General features: G+C 65.9%; 5 protein-coding genes across 5 annotated transcripts in view; 3 read left to right on the top strand and 2 right to left on the bottom strand.

Annotated features, from left to right (window-relative positions):
• Positions 1-775: 775 nt before the first annotated feature.
• On the top strand, positions 776-7,899 carry ATXN7L2 (ataxin 7 like 2). Its single transcript, XM_049833070.1, has 11 exons — positions 776-908; positions 2,423-2,497; positions 2,643-2,747; positions 2,941-3,133; positions 3,214-3,500; positions 4,315-4,397; positions 4,520-4,761; positions 4,862-5,042; positions 5,219-5,340; positions 5,890-6,736; positions 7,508-7,899. Exons 1-11 carry the CDS (start codon positions 776-778, stop codon positions 7,520-7,522), a joined length of 2,283 nt encoding a protein of 760 aa, XP_049689027.1. The 3' UTR covers positions 7,523-7,899.
• A 1,215-nt stretch (positions 7,900-9,114) lies between these two features.
• Positions 9,115-12,254, bottom strand: AMIGO1 (adhesion molecule with Ig like domain 1). Its single transcript, XM_049832639.1, has one exon. It carries the CDS (start codon positions 11,495-11,497, stop codon positions 9,941-9,943), a length of 1,557 nt encoding a protein of 518 aa, XP_049688596.1. The 5' UTR covers positions 11,498-12,254; the 3' UTR covers positions 9,115-9,940.
• A 4,389-nt stretch (positions 12,255-16,643) lies between these two features.
• The window catches only part of LOC126052234 (potassium voltage-gated channel subfamily A member 2), a 358,553-nt gene continuing 351,173 nt past the window's right edge, over positions 16,644-24,023 (bottom strand). The window contains exon 4 of the transcript XR_007509985.1: positions 16,644-16,656. The gene's annotated coding sequence lies outside the window, so the exon portion shown is untranslated. The remainder of the gene's footprint in view (positions 16,657-24,023) is intronic.
• Positions 18,121-19,561, top strand: GPR61 (G protein-coupled receptor 61). The gene has a single exon (XM_049832912.1). It carries the CDS (start codon positions 18,224-18,226, stop codon positions 19,559-19,561), a length of 1,338 nt encoding a protein of 445 aa, XP_049688869.1. The 5' UTR covers positions 18,121-18,223.
• GNAI3 (G protein subunit alpha i3) overlaps positions 20,412-24,023 on the top strand; it is a 32,017-nt gene continuing 28,405 nt past the window's right edge. Inside the window, exon 1 of the mRNA XM_049832660.1 lies at positions 20,412-20,658. Coding sequence (XP_049688617.1) covers positions 20,541-20,658 — 118 coding nt within the window. The 5' untranslated portion in view covers positions 20,412-20,540. The remainder of the gene's footprint in view (positions 20,659-24,023) is intronic.

Genomic DNA, 24,023 nt, shown 5'->3' with positions numbered 1-24,023 from the left:
CTGAGTGCCCAGCCCCATATAGGGATAACCCCGGGTCCCCAGCCCCCTATAGGGACTATGTATCGCCCCTGAGTGCCCAGCCCCTATAGGGATAACCCCCCGGTCCCCAGTCCCCTATAGGGACTATATGTCACCCCCGGGTCCCCATCCCCGCATAGGGATCACCCCGGGTCCCCAGCCTCGTGTAGGGATCACCCAGGATCCCCAGTCCCCTATAGGGACTATATGTCCCCCCCGGTCCCCAGTCCCCTATAGGGACTATGTGTCGTCCCCGGGGTCCCCAGTCCCCTATAGGGACTATATCTCGCCCCCCAGTGCCCAGCCCCTATAGGGATAGCCCCCCGGTCCCCAGTCCCCTATAGGGACTATATGTCCCCCCCGGGTCCCCAGTCCCCTACAGGGATCGCCCCGGGTCCCCAGCCCCCTACAGGGACTATATGTCCTCCCCGGTCCCCAGAGGGACTATACGTCGCCCCGGGTGCCCAGCCCCGTGCGGGAATCACCGCGGGTCCCCCGCCCGGTATAGCGGTGTAGGGGCCCCCCAGCCCGTCCACAGCAGCGGTTGTCCCGGGACGGCGCCGGTGCGGGGCAGCCCCCGGGCGGGGCGGAGCGGGCCGGGGCGGGCGGCGGGACTACACCGCCCGTGGTGCCGCGGGGCGGGCGGGGGCGCGCGGCGCATGCGCGGGGGTGCGCGGGGCGGGGGCGGCGGCGGCGGCGGCGGCGGCGGTGGCGGCGGGGGGGGCGCGCTCCCGCGGCGGCGGCGGCGGCGGCGGCGATGGCGGCGCGTGGGCGCGCGGCGGCGGCGATGGCGGCGGCGGCGGCGGAGCGGCGGCTGCCCAGCCTCGACGAGTTCGCGGGACAGAGCTGGAGCGCCTGGGTGGAGCGGGCCGGGCCGCCGGCCGAGCCGGGTGAGGGGCGGCGGCGGCGGCGGCGGGCGGGGGGGCTGGGGGGGTTGCCGCGAACGGAGCCGCGCCCGCCGCCCTCCCCCCCTCCCCCCCCCCTCCCGCCACCCCGGTCCTAGCGCCGCCGTGCGGTAGGCGGAGAGCGGGCGCCCCGCAACGGGCACCCGGTACCGGGAATTGGGCATCCTGCACCGGGAACCCGGCAGCGGGAAGCGGGAGCTCCGCACCGGGCGCCGACAACCGGGTACCCTGCACCGGGCATCCCAGTCTGGTCACTGGGAGCCCTGTGCCCGTTACTGGGAGCCAGTTACCGGGTGCCTCATCCTGGGTGCCAGATACCCCCGGGTGCGGCGGGCACTGGGTAGCCCAGACTGGGAACCAGTTGCTGCCGTTAGCCCGGACCGGGCAGAGGGCACCGGCTGTCCCAGACCAGCCACCGGGAACCAGGCGGTGAGCACCAGGTGCCCCAGGCAGGGAACTGGGCATCACATGCTGGGCACTGGGATACCCTACGCTGGGAACTGGGCGCTGCGCACTGGGAACCAGGTGCCCTGTACTGGGGAGCTGGGCACTGCCCCAGTGGACTCTGCGTGCCCGGACCAGGTACGCCAGTGTGGGCACTGCCCTACTGGTGCCCCATGTCACGGCTGAGATGGGACCAGCCAGCTGGCGGACACAGCGTGGGCTCTCGGCACGATTGGATGGGGCATGGGCACTCCTGGCATGGCTGTGCATAGCTGGGCACCCAGTACGGCACGGCCAGATGGGACTGGGTGCCCAGTATGGCACGGCCAGACAGGACTGCATATCCAGTATGGCATGGCTGGATGGGACTGGGCATCCAGTATGGCATGGCTGGACAGGACTGGGCACCTGGTATGGCATGGCCTGATAGGACTGGGGATGGACTGGGCACCCAGTATGGCACAGCTGGACAGCACTGGGTGCCCAGTATAGCACTGCTGGACGGCACTGGGCACCCAGTATCGCACAGCTGGCCAGGACACCGTCACCGCTGGCCTGGTGAACACTGTTCCCCCTGCAGCAGAGCCTGATGCAGCCAGCTGGGGCTGGGACACCTGCCAGGCATGGCCAGTGAGGATGCCGGCTGCAGGGCCATGGTTGGATGGGGGCCGGGGTGTCCCCAAGGGTGTCCCCGGGGTGTCCCCTGGGTAGTGGGGGCTGACACCGGTCACATCCCAGCTGTGGGATGTCCCCAGGAGCGCCTGCACCCCACTGGCGGTGGGCTATTGGCAGGGTCTGGCACAGGGTGGCGGGATGGGGACCTTAGAGGCGATGGCACGCCACGGGGCCAACCCTGATCCCAGGATGGATCCGTCCCTCTCGTCTAATTTTAGCTGGTTTAATTGTTCAGGGAGCGCTGGCAGCGTTTGATGGCCGGGAGCGGCGGCGCTGCCGGTGGCGAGGACTTGGCACCTGCACCTGATGCTGGATGTAGCCAGGGGAAGCCGGGACTGTCCTCGTGCCGGCCGCTGCTGATGAGGTTTTGTCTCTGGCAGGATCAGGGTCGGAGCTGGAGGAGAGTGGGAAGAGCAGCAGCAAGAAACTGGACGCCATGACCCTGATTAAGGAAGGTAAGCTCCCTCCTTTGGGGAGAAAACCTGGTGTTTTGTGGCTGCGCTTGCCTTCCAGCCGGGACCCTCAGGCTGTGATGCTTCCCACGGCACCGAGACCCGGTAAGAGCCATGCTGCGCTGCTCACCGAACTCTTGCCCTGCAGACATGAACATCTTTGGCCACTGCCCAGCGCATGACGAGTTTTACCTGGTGGTTTGCAACCACTGCAGCCAAGTGGTGAAGCCCCAGGCCTTCCAGAAGCACTGCGGTGAGCCGGGGTGGTGGGGGGCTCCGGGCATGGCTATCCTCCCACCACAACATCCCCTCCAGTATCGGGAGGGACAGGGGAAGGCAGCTGTGCTGGCACAGCCCAGGGTTGGGGGGCTCACAGTGGTGGGACCCTCAGCGTGGGCTAACGCCAGGCTTTTCCCCCACCACCCCATCCCACCCTGTCCCGGCAGAACGCCGCCACGGCCCCCTCAGCAAGCTGTATGCCCGCGCCACTGCTGCCGCCAAGTGCCACGTCGCCATCAACGGGCAGCCGGCAGCCGGCGGGACCCCCAGTGCAGCCAAGGTGCTGCGGGAGAAGCCCCCAGGTGCCCGTGGGCGAGTCCAGCCCCTGCCCGAGCGGCCGGACAAGGACAACAACCTCTGGTGAGTGCCAGGACAGGGACCTTGGCTTCTTCTCTGCCGCAGGGCCGCTCTGACACCCCCCCACCAAATTCTCTCCCCAGCTTGTTCGTGCCCGTGGTCAACCTGGAGAAGATCCCCAGCATCCCCAAACCGGATGGGCACGGGATCAAGGTGCCCCCCAAAGCTGTACCCACCAACTCCAAGGAACCCCTGGGGAAACCCGCCACCGCCGCGGTGCTGAAAGAGCCCCCGGTGTCGGCCGGGGTCGGGGGGGATTCGGCAATGCCCGCCGATGGCCCCGGGTGCAAACCGGAGAGCGCGCCTGCCCCGGGGGAGAAGGATGCGGGCGCCTCCAAGCCGCCCCCCAGGTCCCACAAGAAGCTGGCGCGTGAGTCCCCCTTTCCTTGCCGGCGACGGGGTGGGGGCGGCAGGTCGGTGCCGCACGGCACCGGATCCCGGCGCGACATCCCGGTCCCGTTATTTCGGTGGCTGGGTCTGGCAGCGGGGTAGGTACCGAGGGGGCATCTCCCACCTCTCCTCCTGAATCTGGAGGAGCCGTGCCCTGACCCCAGCTCCATTCACCCGGCAGGTTTAGGGTCTCTGCCCGCGGTGCCAGCTGGCCCGGAGGAACGGCGGTGGCGGCGTGCGGCAAGAGCGTGAGCCAGGGTTCAACCCCCCCCCTTGAACCCCCCCCCAGATATGGGAGTCGGACAGATGCCACGGTGCTCGTGGGCACTCTTGGGCAACAGTGAGCGATGTCATTAGCAGAACCCAGGCTGGGGGTGAAAGGGGGGGCTCGCCCTGGGGAGGGCGCAAAAAGGGGGGGGGGGGCCAGGAGACGGTGGCCCCCTCGCCCCACAGAGGATGACTCTCGGGACTTTTGTTCACCCCCGCCTCCCTGCTCAGAGCGGGGATGCTGTGGCCTCTTGCTCCGAGGACGGGGGGGTCTCCATCTCGAGCCCTGGCTGGGGTAGGTTGGGGTGACCCCCGCAGAGCCCCCGCACCATGGCCAGCCAGCAGCGGTCGTGGTGAGGCTGTGCCCCCCTGTCGCTGCCGCCACTCTCATCCTGCCATCCACACTGGTGGAAAACTCAACCGGGGTCGGACGTCGGGGCGGGGGGGGCAAAGCACTTGTTCCCCCCCCCAATACAGCTCGGGCCCCCGGCCCCCCCCGGCATCCCGCTGCCTTCCTCTGCCCGCAGGCAAGGAGTGCGACCTGAACAGGCAGTGTGGCGTGCTCAACCCCGACACCAAGAAGATCTGCACCCGCTTGCTGACCTGCAAGGTAGCGGGATGCCGGGGTGGTGGTGGGGAGGACACCATCATCCTGCCCAGGGGTTTTTGGGGGGGGTCCCAGCAGGTATTTTCTTACCCCCCTGACCCTCTCCCCACTGTCACCCGGCACAGATCCACTCGGTTCACCAACGCCGCGAGGTGCAGGGTCGGGCCAAGGACTTTGACGTGCTGGTGGCCGAGCTGAAGGCCAGCTCCCGCAAGGGCGAGTCCCCGAAGGAGAGGAGCCCCCCCGGGAAGGAACCGCTGCCCCCCTCCCAGCAGGACCCCTCCTCACTGCCACAGCCCCCCGCCGGCCCCCCCAGCACCTCTCCCTGCCGAGCCAAGCCACCCCACTCCCACTGCCCGCTCCCCAGGTGAGGACCCTGGCATCCGGGTGGTGGGGGTTGATGACACCCCCCATATCGGGCACCCCAAAAAATCTCTCACCACCCCCACCCCCCCCCCGTGGTGCAGGGCCCGGCTTTCCTCCGACAGCGACCCTGAGGACACACCGGCTGCCTCTGCGGAAGGGGGCACGGGGGTGTTCCCTTTCCCCCTGCCCAAGGCGGGCAGCCGGGTGTCAAGCGAGGAGAGCGAGGAGGAGGGGGGCGAGGAGCCCCCCCGCCCCCCCACGCGCCCGCCACGACCCCAGGCGGTGAGTGAGGGGACCCTGGGGTGGGTTGGGGACCACCCAGCCCTGCCATCAGACCACCCACCTGTATCCCGCTGCCGGCCCCGTGCCGCATGGGATGCTCGGGGGGGGGGGGGGGGCTTGGGGGGGGTCCGTGCTTACTGTGTCATGTGTGTGTGTGTGTGTGTCCCCCGCCCCAGTTCTGCACCTTTGGGAGCCGCCTGGTCAGCCCGGGCTGTTACGTCTTCAACCGGCGGCTCGACCGCTTCTGCTCGGCGCTGGGCTCCATGCTGGAGCGGCACCTCAGCTCCCACATGTGGAGGTGAGGGGGGGGGCAGTAGGTGCTGGGGGGTGCTGCTGGGTGCCAGGTTTGCCCTCCCTGGGGTCCCAGCATGGCATGGAGTGGGGTGTACCTGAATGGGGGGGGGGCAAGGATGGGAGCAGGGATTTGAGAGGGGTCCCATCTCGCATCTCCCCACCTGAATTGGGGGGGACATGGCAGGGGTCAGGGATTAGAGCGGGGATCTGAGGGGGGGGTGTCCCATTTCACCCCTCCCATCTGAATCGGGAAGGATGTGGCAGGGGGCAGGGATGGGAGCAGGGATCTGGGGGGGCCCTGTCTCAACCCTCCCCACCTAAATTGGGAGGGAGGTGTTGGGAGGCTGGGATGGGAGCATGGATTTGGGGGGGTCCCATCTCGCCCCTCCCTAACTAAAGTGGGGGGATGTGGTGGGGGGCAGGGATGGGAGTGGCGATTTGGGGGGGCTCTGTCTCAACCCTCCCCACCTGAATTGGGGAATGTGGTGGGGGGCAGGGATGGGAGCAGGGATTTGGGGGGGCCCCATCTCACCCTTCCCCTCCCCTCCCGCAGGAAGATCCCTCCGGCCGCCGAGCCACCTCTCCATGCCCCCCCGGGCCCCCCCAGCCCTACCACCCCGCCCTGCGGCCCAGCCGCCTCGACCCCCTCACCCCCCACACGGACCTCGTCATCATCGGCGGCCCCCCCCGGCACCCGGGAGGGCCGGGTCCCCGCCAGCCTCAACTACACGGTGGGGTCCCCCCACGCGGCGGCCGCCTGCAGCCAGCCGGAGTGCGGGGGGGGCGGCAGCCAGTCCATCACCTCCCCGCTGCCGGCCAACATCCCCTCGCCCTCCTTCAGCAAGTTGCCTTCCACCAAGGCCAGCAAATCTTCCCGAGCCCGGGAAGCGGTCGGCGGGACGGATGCGGATACCCGCAAACGGAAGCCCCCTCTGGCCGCCGGTGGCCCCCCCTATAAACGGACCTGTTTGGGGGATGGGGTCAAAAGCAAAAATGCCGGCTGCCAGGTTTCGGCCCCCCCCGGCAAGACGAAACCCACCCCTCCGGGTTGCCCGGCTTCTTCCTCCACCGCCGTCCTCAACGGTGCAACGCGGGTGAAACGGCTCGCCCCCCCGGACTGCCGCGGCCCCCCCGGTGCCGCCGCCGTGGACCTCCGAAGCTCGCCGCTGCATGGACCGGGGTTGCCACCGCCGCCGCCCCCCCGTTGTATCTCCGAGGACGAGGTCAAGAAGCGCAAGAACGCGGCCACGTACTGCCGGCCTGTCAAACCCAAGCCTGCGCCCCCCCTGCCCGGCCCACTGCCGCCCCCGGGCTCGGCCCCCCCCGACTCGGGCGGCTCTGTCCGCAGGAAGAAGCCGGGGACCCCCCTGGGCTTCGAGGAGAAGCGGAGCGCCCTGAAGGTAGGGCTGAGATGGGTGGGGGTTGTGCTGGGGGGGTCCCTGCTGAGATGGGGGGGTGGGAGTGGGTGTTTGGGGTGCTCCTGGGCGTGCAGAGCGGTGGCAGGGTGTGAGGCAGCAAAATGAGGAGCCCGCCCAGGGCTACCAGCACCCACAGGGGACAAGGTGGGACCCACCTTCTCCCAGGGCTTGGGGCTGCCTGTGTGCACCCACGAGGGAGGGACACCCTGGTCCTGGGGGGACACACACCACAGGGATACCACGGCTGCAGGTGGGGGATGGCATGGGAACCCTCTGGGGATACCCGTGCCGCAGGTGAGGAACACCATGGGGACCCTCTGGGTCCCCCCGGGCCTTGAGTAGGGGACACTAGGGGACACCGTGGTCTTGGGTCTCTGGGTCGTGGGTGGTGGATGCAGTGGGGACCCTCTGGGGACACCATGGCTCTGGGTGAAGGGCACCGTGGGGACCTTCTGGGCCACCCCCATCCCAGGTAGGGGACACCATGGGGACCCTCTGGGTACCTCCTGGCCCCAAGTAGGGGACACTGTGGTCTTGGCTCCTGGGACATCCTGGTTGTGGATGGTGGATGCTGTGGGGACCCTCTGGGGACATCCTAACCCTGGGTGGGGGAGGAGGTGGGGACCCTCTGGGGGCACACTCATCCATGGCAGGGGATGCTCCCTCTGGGGACACCGTGGGCCCAGGGTCTCTGCCACCCCGCTGTCCGCAGGGTCAGTCCCCACGGCTGACCCAGCATCTCCTCTCCTGCAGTCCAAAGCCCATTAACAGAGGGGCCACCGGGGCCACCCCCCCACCGGGCACAGGTGTCCCCCCACGTCCCTCCACCATGGGCGTGAGGAAGCCCCCACCAGAAAATGCCGAAAAGCTGACGAAGGGGGGGGGGGAAAAAAAAAAAAAAGCCCAGAACCCCGTAAAGGAAACAAAAAGAAGAAGGAAAAAACCAACCTCCAGAAAATACCTCAAGACTCTCAGTTCTGTTCTCTTGCTGCTAAACCAGCCCCCGGGAGAGGAGGCGGCCGCGGCCGGGGGAGTCCCGGCACAGGACTGGCCACCGGGCCACCACCGGGCCACCACGGTGGCCGCTGCCGGCCGCGGATATTTATAAGAATTACTATTGCTGTTTTTTGTTTCTTTTTTTTAAAAAAAAAGGAAAGAAAAAAAAAAAAAAGCCAAGTAGTGCAGAAGGTGGGGAGGGGGCCTGACTGTGTCCTGGGGGTCCCCGTGGTGTTTGGGGACCGTGGGGTGTCCCCAAAAGCCCTGCGAGGGCAGAGCAGGGGCTGGGGTGTCCCCGGGTCGCGGGGGAGGGGGCAGGGATGGGGTGCCCCCCAGGGACAGGGATGTCATCCCGGTGGCCCTGGCTCCCCCCGCGGGGACGGGGAGGGCGTGTCCCCGGGAGCCCCGCAGGGACGGGGGGCGTCGTCCCCCTCCCCCGCCATCAGTGTCCTCTGCGGACCGGTAAGGCCCGCCCACCGTCCGCATGGCCACGCCCCAGCAGGTAAGGCCCCACCCCCGTCGGTATGACCCCGCCCCCCGGTGAGGACCCGCCCCGAGGGGAGATGGATGGGGGGGACAGTAGGGAGGGAGGGGTGCTGGGGGTCCTTGGGGGGGGCAGTGGGGTGGGAGAGGTACAGGGGACTGGGGGGGGGACGGGGGACACGCACCATACCGGTTGGTAGGCTGCTGGTGTGGGGACCGGAGGGGCTCAGTGGGGTGATGGGGGGGGGGGGGGGGGGGGCAGTGGGGTTCTGGGGACCAGAGGGGCTCAGTGGGGTGATGGGGGGGGTCAGTGGGGTGATGGGGGGGTCAGTGGGGTTCTGGGGACCAGAGGGGCTCAGTGGGGTGATGGGGGGGGTCAGTGGGGTGATGGGGGGGTCAGTGGGGTTCTGGGGACCAGAGGGGCTCAGAGGAGTGATGGCAGGGGATCAATGGGGTAGGGGGTGAGCACGGGGCAGCTGCACAGAAGCCCCCTCCCAGCACAGCCTGATGGGGATGGGGTCAGCATGGGCTGGGCCTTCGGGTGGGCACACAGGGGGGTGACCAGGGTACTGGGGTGAGCCCCCCCACCTCCCCCAAACCCCTTGCTACCCCAGCCCTCCCGTGCTCCGCTCCCCTCCACTGCAGAAGGGGGCCGGGGCGACAGCAGGGGCCCCTGCTCAGCCTGCTCCCACTGCCAGCAGCCTGCCCCCCCCGCCCCCCCCCCCTCATCCCAGGGGGGTTCCACAGGGCTGGTGTGGTGGCATTGTCCCTGTCCTCGACCCCCCCCACACCCAGTGAGGGGACCCCCTTTCGGGGATGACCCTTGGAGCACCCCAAAACCGGGCAAGGGCTGCACAGGCACGATGGGAAAAGACGTTTATTTTGGCCAAGGCATCAGCAGGCAGCTGCCAGCGTGGGGAAGACGCGGCCGGGGAGGGGGGAACATGGGGGACACAGGCTGGGCTGTGGGGGCACAGGGCTGGGGGGGGGACACAAGGGATACCCCCATTTAGGGTGCCAGAGCCCCTGGGGTCGCACTCCCTGGGGGGGCACTCTGCTTGCAGTTGTGGGTTGCATGGGGGGGCCAGGAGGGTGTTGGGGAGGGGTTGCACCCTGTGGGGTGACATGCCCCACGTGTCCCCTCTTGCCAAAAGCTGGCCGGGGTGGCACATGCTCCCCCAGTGGGACTCATGCTTTGGGATACACATGCCAGGGAGGGCTCCGGGGTGAGGGGCCAGCGCCGTGGGGAGGGGGCGGCTGTCCTGCCAAAGTGGGACCCCCCCCCCCCCCAGTGCCGCAGCCTGTGGGTGCTCCCAGTGCTGCCATCCCTGGGGGGGGCACCCGCCAAGCCAGCCTGGGTGCTGTCACCAGCACTGTCACCCATGGTCCTGCAGTGCCCAGTGGGCAGTGGGGCCAGTGCCCCCTGGCTCTATGGCCACGCTGTCCCCACACAAGCCCCCTTGTCCCTCGTGGTCCCACGGTGCTGGCATGGTGGCGGTGACCTTGGCAGAGGCTGGTGTGGGTGGACAGCAGTGATGCTCAGTCAAGGGGGGGTGATGGTGTGTGTGTCCCCCCAAGCTGGTGACATGGCAGTGGGGGTCCAGGCTGCCCCTTCTGCCCGCAGCGCATCCACTGGGGACAAGTCTCAACAGCGGCGGGGACATGGGGTGTCCCTGGGGACTGTCCCCATAATGTGTTGTGTCCCCCCTACACCACGATGGGGGTGTCGGAGAAGACAGAGCTGACCGAGTCTGGATCCGACACCTTCCTCTGTGCCTTGGGGCCGTGCCGGGGGGGCGGCTGGGGGGTGCCCCCCACCTTGAACCTGCCGTTCTGCCCCGGGCCGGTGGCAGAGGCCGAGCGGGACCGGCAAGGCTCCCCAGGGACACCGGTGGCGGCATGGTTGGGAGTGGTGCTGAGGACGGAGGAGTTGATGCTGTCATCGCGGGGAGCCGGTGGCTTGTCGGCACCGCGGCAGCAGCAGCAGCGGCAAGGGGTGAGGTACAGGTAGATGAGCACCAGCACCACGCTGAGGATGCAGCCCACCAGCGTGGTGTAGGCGGTGTTGAGGGTGTCATGGGGACCGTGCAGGGTGAAGTTGTGCACCAGCAGCTCCACGTAAAGGGTCTCGTTGAGGAGGGGACCCGCCACCCAACAGGAGTAGGTGCCGGCGTCCTCGGGGCGCAGCGCCCGCAGCTGCAGGCTGCCATTCGCCAGGAGAGCGGCGCTGCCGTTACCCCCTTCCTCCAACACCCGTTCGCCTCCCGGCGTCACCCAGTGCCGGTTACGTACCCCCCGTAACCGGGTGTCGCAACTGAGGGTGACGGTGTCACCCAGGTGGGCTTCCAGCACCGCTTCCCGTGCCTCGCTGCAGTTGAGCGGCTGCCGGCCGGCCAGGGCGAGGATACCGACGTGCGCCTGGGTGTTGGGCAGCAAGCACCGCAACTCCTCCTGGAAATCCATCACGGCGCTCAACCGGCGGCGACGACCGCGGGCAACCAGCTGGAAAAGTGGGCAGTCGCAGGCCAGTGGGTTGCCATGTAGGTAGAGGCGGTCACGCAGCCAGGCGGGCAGTGCCTGCAGCTCGCCGACGGGCAAGCTGCGGAGGCGGTTGGCCGAGAGGTCGAGCAGGGCCAGCTGGGGCAGGCGGCTGCCGTCGCGCAGCAGCTCCAGTGGGAAGCGGGCGATGCGGTTTTGCCCCAGGTAAAGCTTACGGAGGCGGCTGAGGTTATCGAAGGCGGTGCGATCCACAGCGGAGATCTCGTTGTTGTAGAGGAGGAGGACCTCCAGCTCGGCCAGGTCGCTGAAGAGGTTCTCCTCCAGCGCCCGGAGACGGTTAGAGGAGAGGTCCAGGTGCCGCAGGTGGGGTACATGGGCGAAGGCTTCGGTGGAGACGAAGGAGAGCCCGTTGTGGTTGAGCAGCAAGGCGTGGAGGTGGGCCAGCCGCACCGGCGCCCAGTCGGCACGCAGCCGGCTGACGTTGTTGTGGCTGAGGTCGAGGACGGCGGTGAAGCGGGGCAGGGGGGCCGGCACCGAGCTCAGCACCGCCTGCGAGCAGCTCAGGATGTTGGAGGCGCAGACGCAGCGCGGGGGGCAGCTCCCTCCCGCAGACCCCCACGGTGACAGCAGTGCCAGCGCCAGCAGCAGCGGCATTAGTGGCAGCGGGGCCCCCGGCCCCCCAAAGCCCGCCATGGCCGCACTCTGCCCCACGCCGTCACATGGATGCTGAGGACGGGGCACCGGCATGCCCGCCACCCCCGGCATGGCGGGCTGGGGGCACAGGGTTGGCTTGCACGGGGTGCCTTCGTTCACCCGGTGTCACGGCATGCACCGGGCTAGCTGCTCGCCTGGTGTCACGGCGCAGAGTGGCTTGGTCACCCGGTGGTGCAGAGTGGGGTGGCTTTGTCACCCCGTGTCACAGCATGTGCTATAGGGTGGCTTCGGTCACCCGGTGTCACAGCACGTGCCAGGTTAGCTGCTCGCCTGGTGTCACGGCGCAGAGTGGCTTTGTCAGTCGGTGTCACAGCACGTGCTATGGGGTGGCTTTGGCCACCCAGTGTCAGAGCTAGCCACTCGCCCGGTGTCACAGCACAGGGTGGCTTGGTCACCCAGTGTCACGGCATGTGCCGTGGGTGGCTTTGGTCACCCGGTGTCACAGCACGCGCTGGGCTTGCTGCTCATCCAGTGTCACGGCGCGGGGTGGCTTTGGTCACCCGGTGTCGCAGCCAGCACCACGGAGGGACTTTAGTCCCCTGGTGTCACGGCGTGGGGTGGCTTTGGTCACCCAATGTCACAGCCAGCGCCCCGGGGTGGCTTCGCCCACCCGTTGTCACGGCGCGCGCCGGGCTCGTTGCTCACCGCTGGTGTCACGGCAAGAGCTGGCTTCGGTCACCCGGTGTCCTAGCCTGGGGTGGCTTTGTCACCGGCTGTCACAGCCTGCCCGTGGGTCGCTGCCCACCCGGGTCGCAGCTCGCCCCGGGGCTCCCGCCCGCCGCAGCCCCGCTCCCCCCGCGCTGCGGAGGCGGCCTTCGAACCGCCCCCCCCCCCCCCCCCCGCCGGTTCCCCCCCGGTCCCGGCCCTGCCGCGGACGGAGCCCGCGGGAGGATGCTCCCCGCCCCCCCCGCCCCCCGGCTTCCCGAGGCGTTACCGGGGCCTGATACCGGGGCCGGTGCGGAGGAGGGCGGGCAGGGGAGGCCGAGCGCGGCCCAGCCGAGCCGAAACGAGCCGAGCCGGACCGAACCGAGCCGGGCAGAGCCGAACGGAGCCGAGCGAGGCCGAACGGAGCCGGGCAGAGCCGAGCGGGGCCGAACGGAGCCGAACGGAGCCGAACCGAGACGAGACGAGCAGGCCGGGCCGAAACGAGCGGAGCCGAGCGGAGCCGAGCGGGCCGGGCCGGGCCCCGCGCCCGCTGCAGCGCGCACCCGCGGCCCCGGGACAGGGTCTGGGGGCGGCCCCGGCGCGGCGCACCCCGCGCACGGCCGATCCTCATTGGCTGCCGCCGCATCGCCCGCGACCAATGGCGACAGCGCCCGCTTAACCCCTCGTGGGCCGCGTATCGCCCCCCGGCCGTGGTCCCCCCGGGAAGAACCCACCCCCGGTCCCGGCATCATCCCCGAACCCCACATCATCCCCGTCCCCACCCCCATCCCCTATACCTGTCCCCACCCTCGTCCCCATCCCTGTCCCCATCCCCATCCTCATCCCCATCCCCTTCTCCATCCCCAAACCCCTCCCCATCCTATCTGCATCTCCATCCTCATCCCCAAGACCATCCTCATCCCATCTTCATCCCTGTCCCCATCCCCATCATCCCCATCCCCGTCCCCATCTCCATCCTCATCCCCACACCATCCTCATCCCCATCTTCATCCCTGTTCTCGTCCCCAGCATCCCCATCCCATCCCTGTCCCCATCCTCATCCTCATCCCAATCCCCCTCTCCATCCCCACACCCCTCTCCACCCTATCTCATCCTCACCCTCATCCTCATCCCCATACCTGGCCCCAGCCCCATCCTCATCCCATCACTCCCCATCTTCATCCCCACCGCCATACCCCTCCCATCCCATCTCATCCCCATCCCCTATACCTGTCCCCATCCTCATCCTCATCCCATCCCTGTCCCCATCCTCATCCCCATCCCCATACCCCTCCCCATCCTATCCCCATCTCCATCCCTGTACCCACACCATCCTCATCCCCATCTTCATCCCACGTCAGCCCCAGCCCCACCTACATCCCCATCCCACCCTCATCCCAACCCCAACCCCATCCCAAATCCATCTGTGCTGCCCCAGAACCTGCCCCATCCTGCTCTGCTGGTACCTGCTGGTGGTACTGGCCCACCTTCCATGGTGTCAGCCCAGACCCCCTGGCACTGGCCCATGTCCTCTGGCACTGGCCCACAACCCATGACACTGGCCAAGATCCCCAGTTCCAACCTGAATTCCCCAGCACTGACCCCATCCCAGTGCCACCCACCATCCCTAGGATGGAGGGGACACAACCTGCACTGGGGTCCCTGGCAAGGGGCACCCCTGCGTGCCACTGGCCCAGCCAGGCAGGGGTGCCCTGTGGCCCCCCCGCCATGCACACGGTCGTGTCTCTGCCTCCTGGGCGTATTTTTAGATGCAAAACATTTGTGCTGGTTTTTTGGGTCCAAAATTAGAGGGAAAGGAGCCAGAACAAACCGCGCTGAGATGATGCAGCTTTTTATTAGGGGGGGCAGTAATTAAAGGGGACCCCCCTGCAACACAGAGCAGGGTGTCCCCAGGGTGTCCCTTGCCCTGTCGTCCACCCCTCCCTGGCTGCTCCCTGCACCCCAACATATGCTCCCCCGCAGTTGGGTGCCACTCCACGCTGCCCCCCCTTCCACTGCCATCGTCCCCCCCAACCCTGTCTGACAGGGAATTTTGTCCTTCGATCGTCCTCAATTTCTCTGCTTTAATCCGGGTGCTAATCCCTGCCTAGCACCCGCTGCCCAGCCTGGCCCCCACCCAGGACCCAGACCCCCCCGCATTGGGGGTGCCCCAGCTGGTAGCACCCACACCCCAACCTCCCCGGCCCACCAGTGGACTCTGGGTGACCTTGTCCTTGTGCCACCCGTGGTGGGGAACTGGGGGGGACCCAGGCGTCCTGGGGGGAGCTGGCACAAGACCATGCCCCCGGTGGCGTGCCAGGCAGGATTGGTGCCGGCTGCCCAGCCGCAGGCATGTGTGCTACATGGGAGCGCATGGGTGCCAGCATGCACATGCAGACAGGCAGGCGTGCACATGCCTGAGTGCACACACACATGCTAGAGACACGTGCACACACGCATGCACCGGGTACACACGTGTGCACCCCCTGATCACACATGCGTGCAAACCTGCCAGGTTTGCATGTGTGTGCGCGCACACAGATGCACCCACTGTACTTGTGCACGTCTGCGTGGCCCCCCCAGCCAGCCACGCACACACACACACGTGCACGCATGCACCCTCACATGTGTGCACACACATGTGCAAACACGCTTACCCTGCGTGCCTGGCCAGGGCTCTCCAGCTGTGCAGGCAAAGCTGGAGGAGCCAGTCGGCCATGCCAGGGTGCTGGCGTGGCAGGGTGCTGGGGTACGGGTATGCCAGGGTGCCGGGGTGCCAGGATGTGGGGGTGCAGGGGTATGGGTATCCCAGGGCTCTGGGGTGCTCAGTACCAGGGTGCTAGGAGGGTAGGGTGCCACAGTGCCATGGTGCCACAGTGCCAGCTTCTGGGCTGCCAGCGTCATAGGGTGCTGGTGGGCCAGCATGCCTGAGGTACTGGGGTGACGAGGTGCTGGGGTGCCAAGATAATGGTGTACTGGGGGTGCTGGAGTACTGGGGTGACAAGGTGCTGCGGTAGTGGGATGCTGGGATGTCAGGGTGATGGGGTATCAGAGTGCGGGGACACCATAAGCCCCATAATGCCAAGGCCCCTTTTTGGGGGGCCCACATGGGGAAGGTGTCAGGGAGGGTGCCCAGTGTAGCTGGGGCCGAGGGGCCAGGGGTGCTCAGGGTGCCCCCGGGGTGAGGGGGGGTCTCCCCCCAACTGCAGGGTGGCACATAGGGGGACAGGAGGAATTTGCAGGTGGCTGCGAGGCTGTGCCACGGTGGTGCGGCCACACGGGCCCTGAATTATTGATGCTCCGGTGGCAGGAAACAGCAAAGCCATAAATCTGCCTGCGCCAGGCGCTGACACCGGCATGACAGGGCAGGAGCAACTGTGGCTCTCTGCCTCGGTTTCCCCTGGGAGGAGAAAAACCCTCAGGATCCCCCCATTCTCAGAATGCACCCCATGTGCCAGGGGTGGGGGGGTGCGGAGACCCCCCGCTCCCCTTTCTGGACACCCAGAGTGGGGGAGTGATGCTCTTCACAGCTGGGTCCTTCCTGGCTTGCGGGGTGCAGGTGGCCGGCTCAGCATCTCCTCACCATGAGAGACCCCCAAAACATTGGGGTGCTGGGAGGGATCAGCATGGCTGAACACCCGCCTGCACCCGCACAAGGGAGGGAGGAGGCAGGGGCTGGTGGGGTGTGAGCTTGGGGTGGGGTGGGCACCCAGGTTGGGGTGGGCACCCAGGGTAGGCTGCCCTCCTGGATTTTGGTGCACACCCATGTTAACCGGTACAAGGGGGGGGGGGGGGGGCAGGGCTTTCCGCCATGCTGGGGAGCAGGATCGATCCCTACGCTACTGCGTGGGACAGGGGATGGATCCAGGGCAGGTGAGGGGGGATGCTGGGCAGAATGGGTGCCCCCACAAGTTGCCGGCACTCCTGCTCGCCAGGAGATCACATGCCGGCATGACCGGTGCCTGCGGTGACCGGGGAGCCACCGGCAGCCGTCGCCGGGCCCTGGTACGACAGGGCTGGTTCATCCGAGGTCCCACGTTTCTAATCTGGTTTGGATGGATTTATTTTTGGGTCCTTGTAACCTAGCAATGGGCACGTGACGCACAGGGCCTGTGGCAGGGACACGCGTTGCCCGCCTTGCCCGCCGGCTGCTTGCCACCCTCCACACACCGGCCCCGGGGTTGGGGCCCGCTTGGCCACACATCCCTGCCTTGGGCACCCACGGGCCAGGGTCCAGGGCACTGCCAGGAGGAAGTTCGCAGCCTGTGCAGGCTTTTAGGGGATGCCAGTCCTTGGAAGTGATGGGGATCCCCCTTGTAAACTAATGGCCGTGTCCTGGGGAAACTGAGGCACAGAGCGGGGGGGGCACTGCCCCCCATCCCACTTGCTCTGTCGCTGAACTGGGAGCAAGGGGAAGGGGCACTGGGCTGTGGGAGGGCAGAGCCAGGGGCCTCTGCGGCCAGTCTGAGCAGCCCCCCCGGCCCTGTGCATCCCCCTGCACCCATCCCCATCCCCGCTCTGTGCCCCCCCCTGCGGATCTCCCTCCTGTACCCTCCTTCGCACTGCTCCTCCACCCCAGTGTGCCTCCTGTGCCGTCCCTCCCCCCCTCCCCAAGCCCCCTGTTTGCTTCCTCACCCCATGGCCCCCGTGGGGCTGCTCTCCCCTCCAGTGCCCCCCCCCCAGCTCCCCCCCATCCCCTTTGGGGGGCGACTGGGGAAACTGAGTCCCGAAGCACCACGTGGGGCAGAAACCGGGGGGACGCCGACGACGACACCCAACCTCCATCCCCCGTCCCGGGGGAAGGAAAAGCCGGGCTCCAACCGGCCACTCCCCCCCCCCCCAGTCCCCGGGGTCCAGCGGGGCGGGGGGGGGGGGGGCCGTGCCCGGGGTACCGCCGCGCTGACGGGAGGCGCTTAGGACCCAGCAGCCGGGCGGGTGCGGAGCATCCCTCGCCGCAGCGGCTCCGGCCCCGGCCCGGCCCCGAGCATCCCCGACCGGTCCGGCCCCCCCCCCCCGCCCGGTCCGGGCCCCCCCCCACGCCCCCCCCGCCCTCGGCCCGGGGTTCCCCCCGCCCTCGGCCCGGCCCGCGGCCCCATGCAGCCCCCCAGGGTAGGTGCCGCGGCCGAGCCGCCCCGCCGGGGCGATGCCCAGGGGTGGAGGAGGGGGTGGAGGGGGGGTGGGGGGAAGGATGCGGCCGAGGAGGGGGGGACACACCGGGGGACACCCCTACCTCGGGGGTGGGAGGGGGGCCATCAGCCGGCGGCATCGCCCCGGGGTGCTGGAGATGGGGGGGGCGGCGGGTAGGGGAGAGGGCACCGGCTGCCTGCACCCCCCTTCCAACAGCAACCCCCCCCCCCCGAGGGCTCCCCGGGGTGCAGGGGATGGGGACCCCTCCCCGCTGGGGAAGCACCCATAGGAAAGGGGCTCCGGGGTGGTCCCCTGCCCCCCCACCCGCACCCCGGGGTCTGCTTTGTAGCAGGTGGCACACGCTGGGGTGTGGGGGGGTGCAGCACCCATCCTGGGGAAGGGCTCAGGGTGGGGGGGTAACACAGGGCCCTCGAAGCGCAAGGGGTGAACCCAGGAATTCGGGGTGCTGGTGATAGCCCCCCCATCCCTGCGACCCCTCATGGTCCCCAGGCTCTGGGTGAAGGATCCCGCTGGGGTGTTTTGTGCCGAAACGTTGGAGTTTGGGGGCTTTAGCCCCAGAATTGTTCATTTTTGGAGGGCATGAGGCTTTCCTTTGAGAAATGGGTTTGGTGGGGAGGGGTGTCATGGACGGGGACCGAGGGGTGATGGGGGCTGCGGCTGAGGGATCACAGCTGAGCTGAGACCCCTCCTGGGCTCTCACAGGTCCCCCCAGGGTCGTGCCCCCCCAGCTGATGGCTCTACCTTCCCCACAGGTGCCCGGCGCTGCCTGGCAGCGAGGAGCGGGGAGATGAGCCGGGCCGGGGAGCACCCTTGGGTGCTCTGAGTGCCACCGACGTGACAGCACCCGTCCCCAGACCGCGACCTGGGGCCAGCGGCAGACGTAGGGTGGGTGAAGATGTGAGCCCCTGGCAATGCCCAGCTGCCCCACGTTGGCCGCCCCAAGGATGGGCGATGGGCCGGTGAGCGCCGGTGCGGCGGCACAGGATGGAGCCCTCCCTGCCCGCCCCGTGGGCCTGGAACAGCTCTAGGGCAGCGCGGGGGCTCCAGCCCTCCCCAGGTCCCATGCCCCCCAACGGCACAGCTGACGGCAAACCCAAAGACGTGGCCTCTAAATCGGTGGGGCTCTTCTTCATGCTGCTCATTGACCTGACGGCCATCGTGGGCAACGCCGCCGTCATGACCGTCATCGTGAAGACGCCGGCGTTGCGCAAGTTCGTCTTTGTCTTCCACCTCTGCCTGGTGGACTTCTTGGCCGCCCTCACCCTGATGCCGCTGGAGATGCTCTCTGGTTCGGCCGTTTTCGACAGCCCGGTTTTCGGCGAGGCCATGTGCCGGGTTTACCTGTTCCTCAGCGTCTGCTTCATCAGCATGTGCATCCTCTCCATCTCCACCATCAACGTGGAACGTTACTACTACGTGGTGCACCCCATGCGCTACGAGGTGAGGATGACGGTGGGGCTGGTGGCCTGCGTCCTCGTCGGTGTCTGGCTCAAAGCCGTGGCCACCTCCCTCGTCCCCGTGCTGGGCTGGTTGTCACCCGACCGACCGCCAGTGCCCGCCGGCCGTGGCTGCTCTTTGCAATGGAGCCGCGGTCCCTACTGCAAGTTCTTCGTGGTCTTCTTTGCCGCCTTCTACTTCCTCCTGCCCCTCCTCATCATCGTGGTGGTCTACTGCAGCATGTTCAAGGTGGCGCGGGTGGCTGCCATGCACCACGGCCCCCTCCCCACCTGGATGGAGACGCCACGACGTCGCTCCGAGTCGCTCAGCAGCCGTTCCACCATGGTCACCACCTCGGGAGCCCCTCGTACCACACCGCAGAGGACGTTTGGGGGGGGCAAAGCGGCCGCCATCTTGCTGGCCGTGGGGGGCCAATTCCTCTTCTGCTGGTTGCCCTACTTCTCCTTCCACCTCTACACCGCCCTGAGCGCCCAACCCTTGGTGGGGCCGGCAGCCGAGACCGTGGTCACTTGGCTCGGTTACTTCTGCTTTACCTCCAACCCCTTCTTCTACGGGTGCCTCAACCGGCAGATCCGGGGCGAGCTGGGACGGCTCCTCACTTGTTTCTTCAAGCAGCCGCCAGAGGAGGACCTGCGGCTGCCCAGCCGGGAGGGGTCCATCGAGGAGAACTTCCTCCAGTTTCTCCAGGGCACTGGTTGTCCCACTGAGCCCCGGACCCGCACCCCCAGCCCCAAGCGGGACCAACCTCCCATCGATTTTCGCATCCCGGGGCAGATCGATGAGGACACGGTGGAGGGGACGGAGCGGCGTGGCGGGGATGGGGTCTACGTGCCGGTGGTCGCCTCTCCCAAACCGGAGCTGTAGCGTTGTGGGGCAGGGGGGTTGGAGGGCAAACATGGCTGCAAGGGGACAGCTGGTCTGAGTGCCTCGCTGGGGTGGGGTCCTCGCCGCCGTGGGGGCTCGGGGGTTCCACGACGCTCGCTGGGAAGGGCCACTGCGTTTTGGGGGAGGCGGGCAGGTGGGCACAAGCCCGGGGAAATTGCCTCATGGTGGGGCTGAGCATGGGAGCCGGGGGGGGTCGGGTTTTGGGGTCACTCCTGTCCTGGCATGGAGGGTCTCCTGGGGGGGGGTGTGTGTCCCAGGTCCCCCTGGCCACTGTGTGGCCCCCCTACAGCCAGATGGGGCTGGGGGCAGGGTGGCCCCGGTCCTCTGGCTCCCCTGCAGCGGGGTTCCCCTGAGCCCCCTCCCCAGCACCGGGGAACCTGGACACCTCCCGTCCCCTCCGGGGCCACCCCTCGCTTCCCCAGCGCCCCAGTCCCCCCCACAGTGCCCACCCCACAGCCGTGGGGCCAAGGCCTGTCCCTCGAGGGGTGCGAGGGGCCAGAGCCCCCCCTCGTGAGGTGAGCGTGGGGCGGGTGGGGGGGCGCTGGAAACGGGACATGGGGCTGCGGGGGCCGGTGGGGGGCCGGGGGAGGCGTGGGCCCCACCGACCACCCCCCCCCCGAGGACTACAGTTCCCATCATGCCCCGCTCCACCGAGGCGGAAGCAAGGCACGTCAACCCTCCCGGTTCCCATCATGCCCCGCTCCACCGAGGCGGAAGCGGGGGCGATCCCCGCCTCACTCCCGTCACTCCCCGCTCTACCGAGGCGGAAGTCCCGCCTCCGACTCCCAGCACGCCACGCGAAGGACTGCATTTCCCGGCGTGCCCCGCGGTGAGGCGAGCGGATATCCGGCGCCGCCTCAGGGAGCCGCCCGGGCCGAGGGAGGCGAGAGGCGCAGCCCCGCACCGGCCCCGCTCCCATCCCGCTCCCGGCGGCTGGGCCGCCCGCCCGCCCGCCGCCATGGGTTGTACGCTGAGCGCCGAGGACAAGGCGGCGGTGGAGCGGAGTAAGATGATCGACCGCAACCTGCGAGAGGACGGCGAGAAGGCGGCCAAGGAGGTGAAGCTGCTCCTGCTCGGTGAGGAGGGGGCTAGGGGCGGCTTGGAGGAATGGGGAGGTGGGGGGGCTCGGGGTGGCAATGTGCCTCAGGGGAGGGTGTTGGGGGGTGAGAGGGCCGTGGGGGGGGGCGGTCTCCCGATCTCAGGTCTCCCGATCTCAGGAGGGGGCTTTGGCGGGGGGGTGAAGACGGCAGAGTTTGGGGTCTGTAGTGCCGCGGCGTGTGTGCACCGAGGAGGGGGCTTGAAGGGCCACAGGAAACTTTAGCCAGGGCGTTTGTGGGTCTCCCGGGCTCGGGAAGGGGCCTGAGTGGCTCAGGGAGGAGATGGGAGAGGGCGGGGGCGTCCCCGGGGCCCGCAGGGGTTTGAGAGGGCCGAGGGAGCTCTGGGGAAAGGCGCCGGGAGGGTGGAGGGCTTTGTGAGGTCTCTGGGCCTTGGAGACGGAGAAGGAACCCCTGGGAAGGGGGCGTTGGGGCTTTCCAGGGCTCAGGAGGGCTTTAGAGGGGTCCGAGGGGATTCTTGAGGCAAGGAGAGGAATGAGGAGGGGGCCATGAGGCTGAAAGATCTGTAGAGGGTGAGTGGTGGGGAGAGGGATGGGGGGTGGGGGGGCTGGGGAGGGTCCTGAGAAGCCAGAGGGATCCCTGGGGGGTCTGGGGAGGTGTGAGGAAAATGAAGGGCTGGGACAGGATCCCAATAGGAAACCTGGGGGAACTGTGGGGAGGGACTGGGAAGTCCAGGGGGGGTCTGGGACAGGGTTACTTAGAGTGGCAGCTGTGCCTTTGTGTCACTGTGGAGGGCTTGGCTCTCCATGCGGTCCCTGACTCTTAGGTATGGTCCTGTCCCATCACCCCACCTTGGGTCCCCGATCCCCTCTCTGGGGTGAGGGCAGAGGTGACCGCCTGTGCCCCCCCTCACAGGGGGGTGAGGGGAGTGTGCTGCTGTCCTGGTGTGGGGCTTTTTCCTAGCCAGCTGCTGCCTGATGAAATAACTCTTCTGTTTCTAGCCTGGATGTTACCAGTGCTCCCTCCTGGTTGCTCCTGGGGGACGGTCCCTCCCCGGTGGCTTTGGGCTGGGGCTCTGAGCAGAAGGTGCTCATTGGGCTGATGCAGGCGTTCTTTCATCTTTGGGTTTGTGGGACAGAGAAGGAAGGGAGAATTCTTGCTCCTGGTGGGATACAGAGAGTATGTTGTTGGGGCATGACTGTTAAGCTTTTTGCTCAGGATGGGGTAGTGGAATTAAATCCTTTCATCAGGTAGTCAGGTGAAAACGGCCCCTGGGCACCCGTGTTTCTCGGGCTAGAAGTGCCCACGTTGGTGCGTGAGCTGCCTTGGCAGGCATATGGTAATCACGCTGGGTGCTCTGTGCCTCACACTGCCCCAGATCCTCTGATAGGATCTGACTTTACACAGAAGATGATTTCGGTTTGGCATACTCTGCCATAGCTAAGCTGGTTCTGCAGAGCTTGCAGGAGTATGAAACCAGTGTTGTTGTTGCTGCCCTGCTGCAGTCTCTGTATGTACAGACAGCTGAGAAAGGAAGTGTCACTTTTCCGTGTTCTCACTTTTTCCAGCTAAAATGCATTAGTGGGCTTTGAGAAAAGCTGAATGGAATACTTATCTTTAGAAGAATTACAGGTTCTCTTTAGGAGAGAACTTTTGCTGTATTTGGCCCACATTTTGGTAGCCATGTTTAGAAGTTCTTATGAGTGATAACTAGAGTGCAGAGGAAGCAAAAGCTGCCTGTCTCTAAAGCCTGCTGGATAAGGACTGACTCCTGTGCTGTTTCTTTGCAGCTTCGTGTGAGCTCAGGACCAGGCAGCGAAGTGTGGGGTGGTAGGTGGACCATCTGGTCATGTAGGTCCTCCTCTTCTAATGTCTGGGTTGTTGGGTTTTTTTGTTATGCTGATGTTGTCCATCTCAGGGAGGCAGATTGAGTTTGTGGGGACCAGAACAATGGTGTTGAGTGTCTCCAGTTAGAATCAGATGTGTTAAAGAACAATTCTTCTTTCCAAGTGATCCTTGTCCTAAGAATACTTTTTTCCATTTAGTCTGGTTTTACTTGTACCTTTGCAAGAGGTGTGTGATCTAGTGTGTACGTAGAAGACTTCTTGGCTGCATGTCAAGATAATCCTTTCTTTTCCAGGTGTTTGTTTTGGTGTTAGTAAGCAACACTTGCAAATTCTCTGGATGGAATAATTCTTCTTTCATATTTTTGTATGTCAGGTTTTTTCTTCACGGTGTTGTTTTTTTTGTGGCAATACTGAAAAGGCACTGAGGCCTTTGGGGCCAAGACTGTCTGACCTCGTCAGCAAATGACAGAGTGGAGCGAGTATCCAAAAGATTGTACTATAATTGGTTTCAAAGCATTAGAGGCTAGATGAGGCTTTTAAAAGTACAAGTAGCAGCTGCCTTTTGGACTGCTGTTGACTTTGGATGGCAGCAAAATACCCGATTGCTGTGCTTCTGAGCTTGTCTTAAGGTAAGGGCTTGGGCACACTGTTATTCCAGAGAAGCTCTTCCGGAATAATTGGACTTGCACACTGTGTGACACTGGAGTAGTGATCTGTATCTACCCTCATTTAAAAACCCCACCTATCTCAGATCAGGTTTGCACCTGGCCATAACCTGTAATCTCTCTCAAATGTCATGAGTTTCTAGCTTTAAAAATTAGTGTAATGATTCCTGATGATCAAAGGGAATGCTGAAATGTGCTCTCTCCACATGCAGCCCTGTTAATGTGCAGGTAAAACAAAACAGTTAATTGCCAGAAGAAAAATATCTGCAGTGGGAACAAACATCCTTTCAGTAAGGCATCAAGAAGCTGATAGAAAAGTTCATGAGCTTTTTCCATTGTTTGAGCAAGCGGTTTTTTTCATAACATAGTATTAAAATGTCTAGGATATGTAGTGTCTCATATCATGAACTGGTTGTAAGAGATCATGCGGTGGTTTATGTAACTGGAGCGAGCCTCTTGCAGTACTGCTGATACAGTGAAGTTTAGAAGAAATGTATTTCTTTATCTATAAAGTTTGGAGTCCATACGCTCTTGCCCAGCTCTGTTAAAATAACTGGCCTAGTTTGGGCTTTGCAGAATTATGTAGGTTAAGAAAAGGCTCGTGCTTGTACAACGGTTGTTCTTTCCCAGCTCTGCTGTTGACCCAGCCTGGGTGTTAGGAGAGCTTGGTGAGTTAGCGACAGACCCAAAATCAGGAGATTTTTGGTGCATTTGACTCCCCCCCCCCCCCCTTCCATAAGCATCCTCTTTTCTTGGGCAGAGGAGGAAGGAGAGAGAATTTCAGCTGTGCGCTCCCTTCTTCCAGGAGCTTCTTAGGTTTGATTATTGCACCACCTTGCATCCAGGAGATGGTTTGGGTGCTGGCAGAGGTGGT

The sequence above is a fragment of the Accipiter gentilis genome, chromosome 29, assembly GCF_929443795.1.
Source record: "Accipiter gentilis chromosome 29, bAccGen1.1, whole genome shotgun sequence".
Taxonomy (NCBI): Eukaryota; Metazoa; Chordata; class Aves; order Accipitriformes; family Accipitridae; genus Astur; species Astur gentilis.
This window is presented reverse-complemented; position numbering and strand designations above follow the sequence as displayed.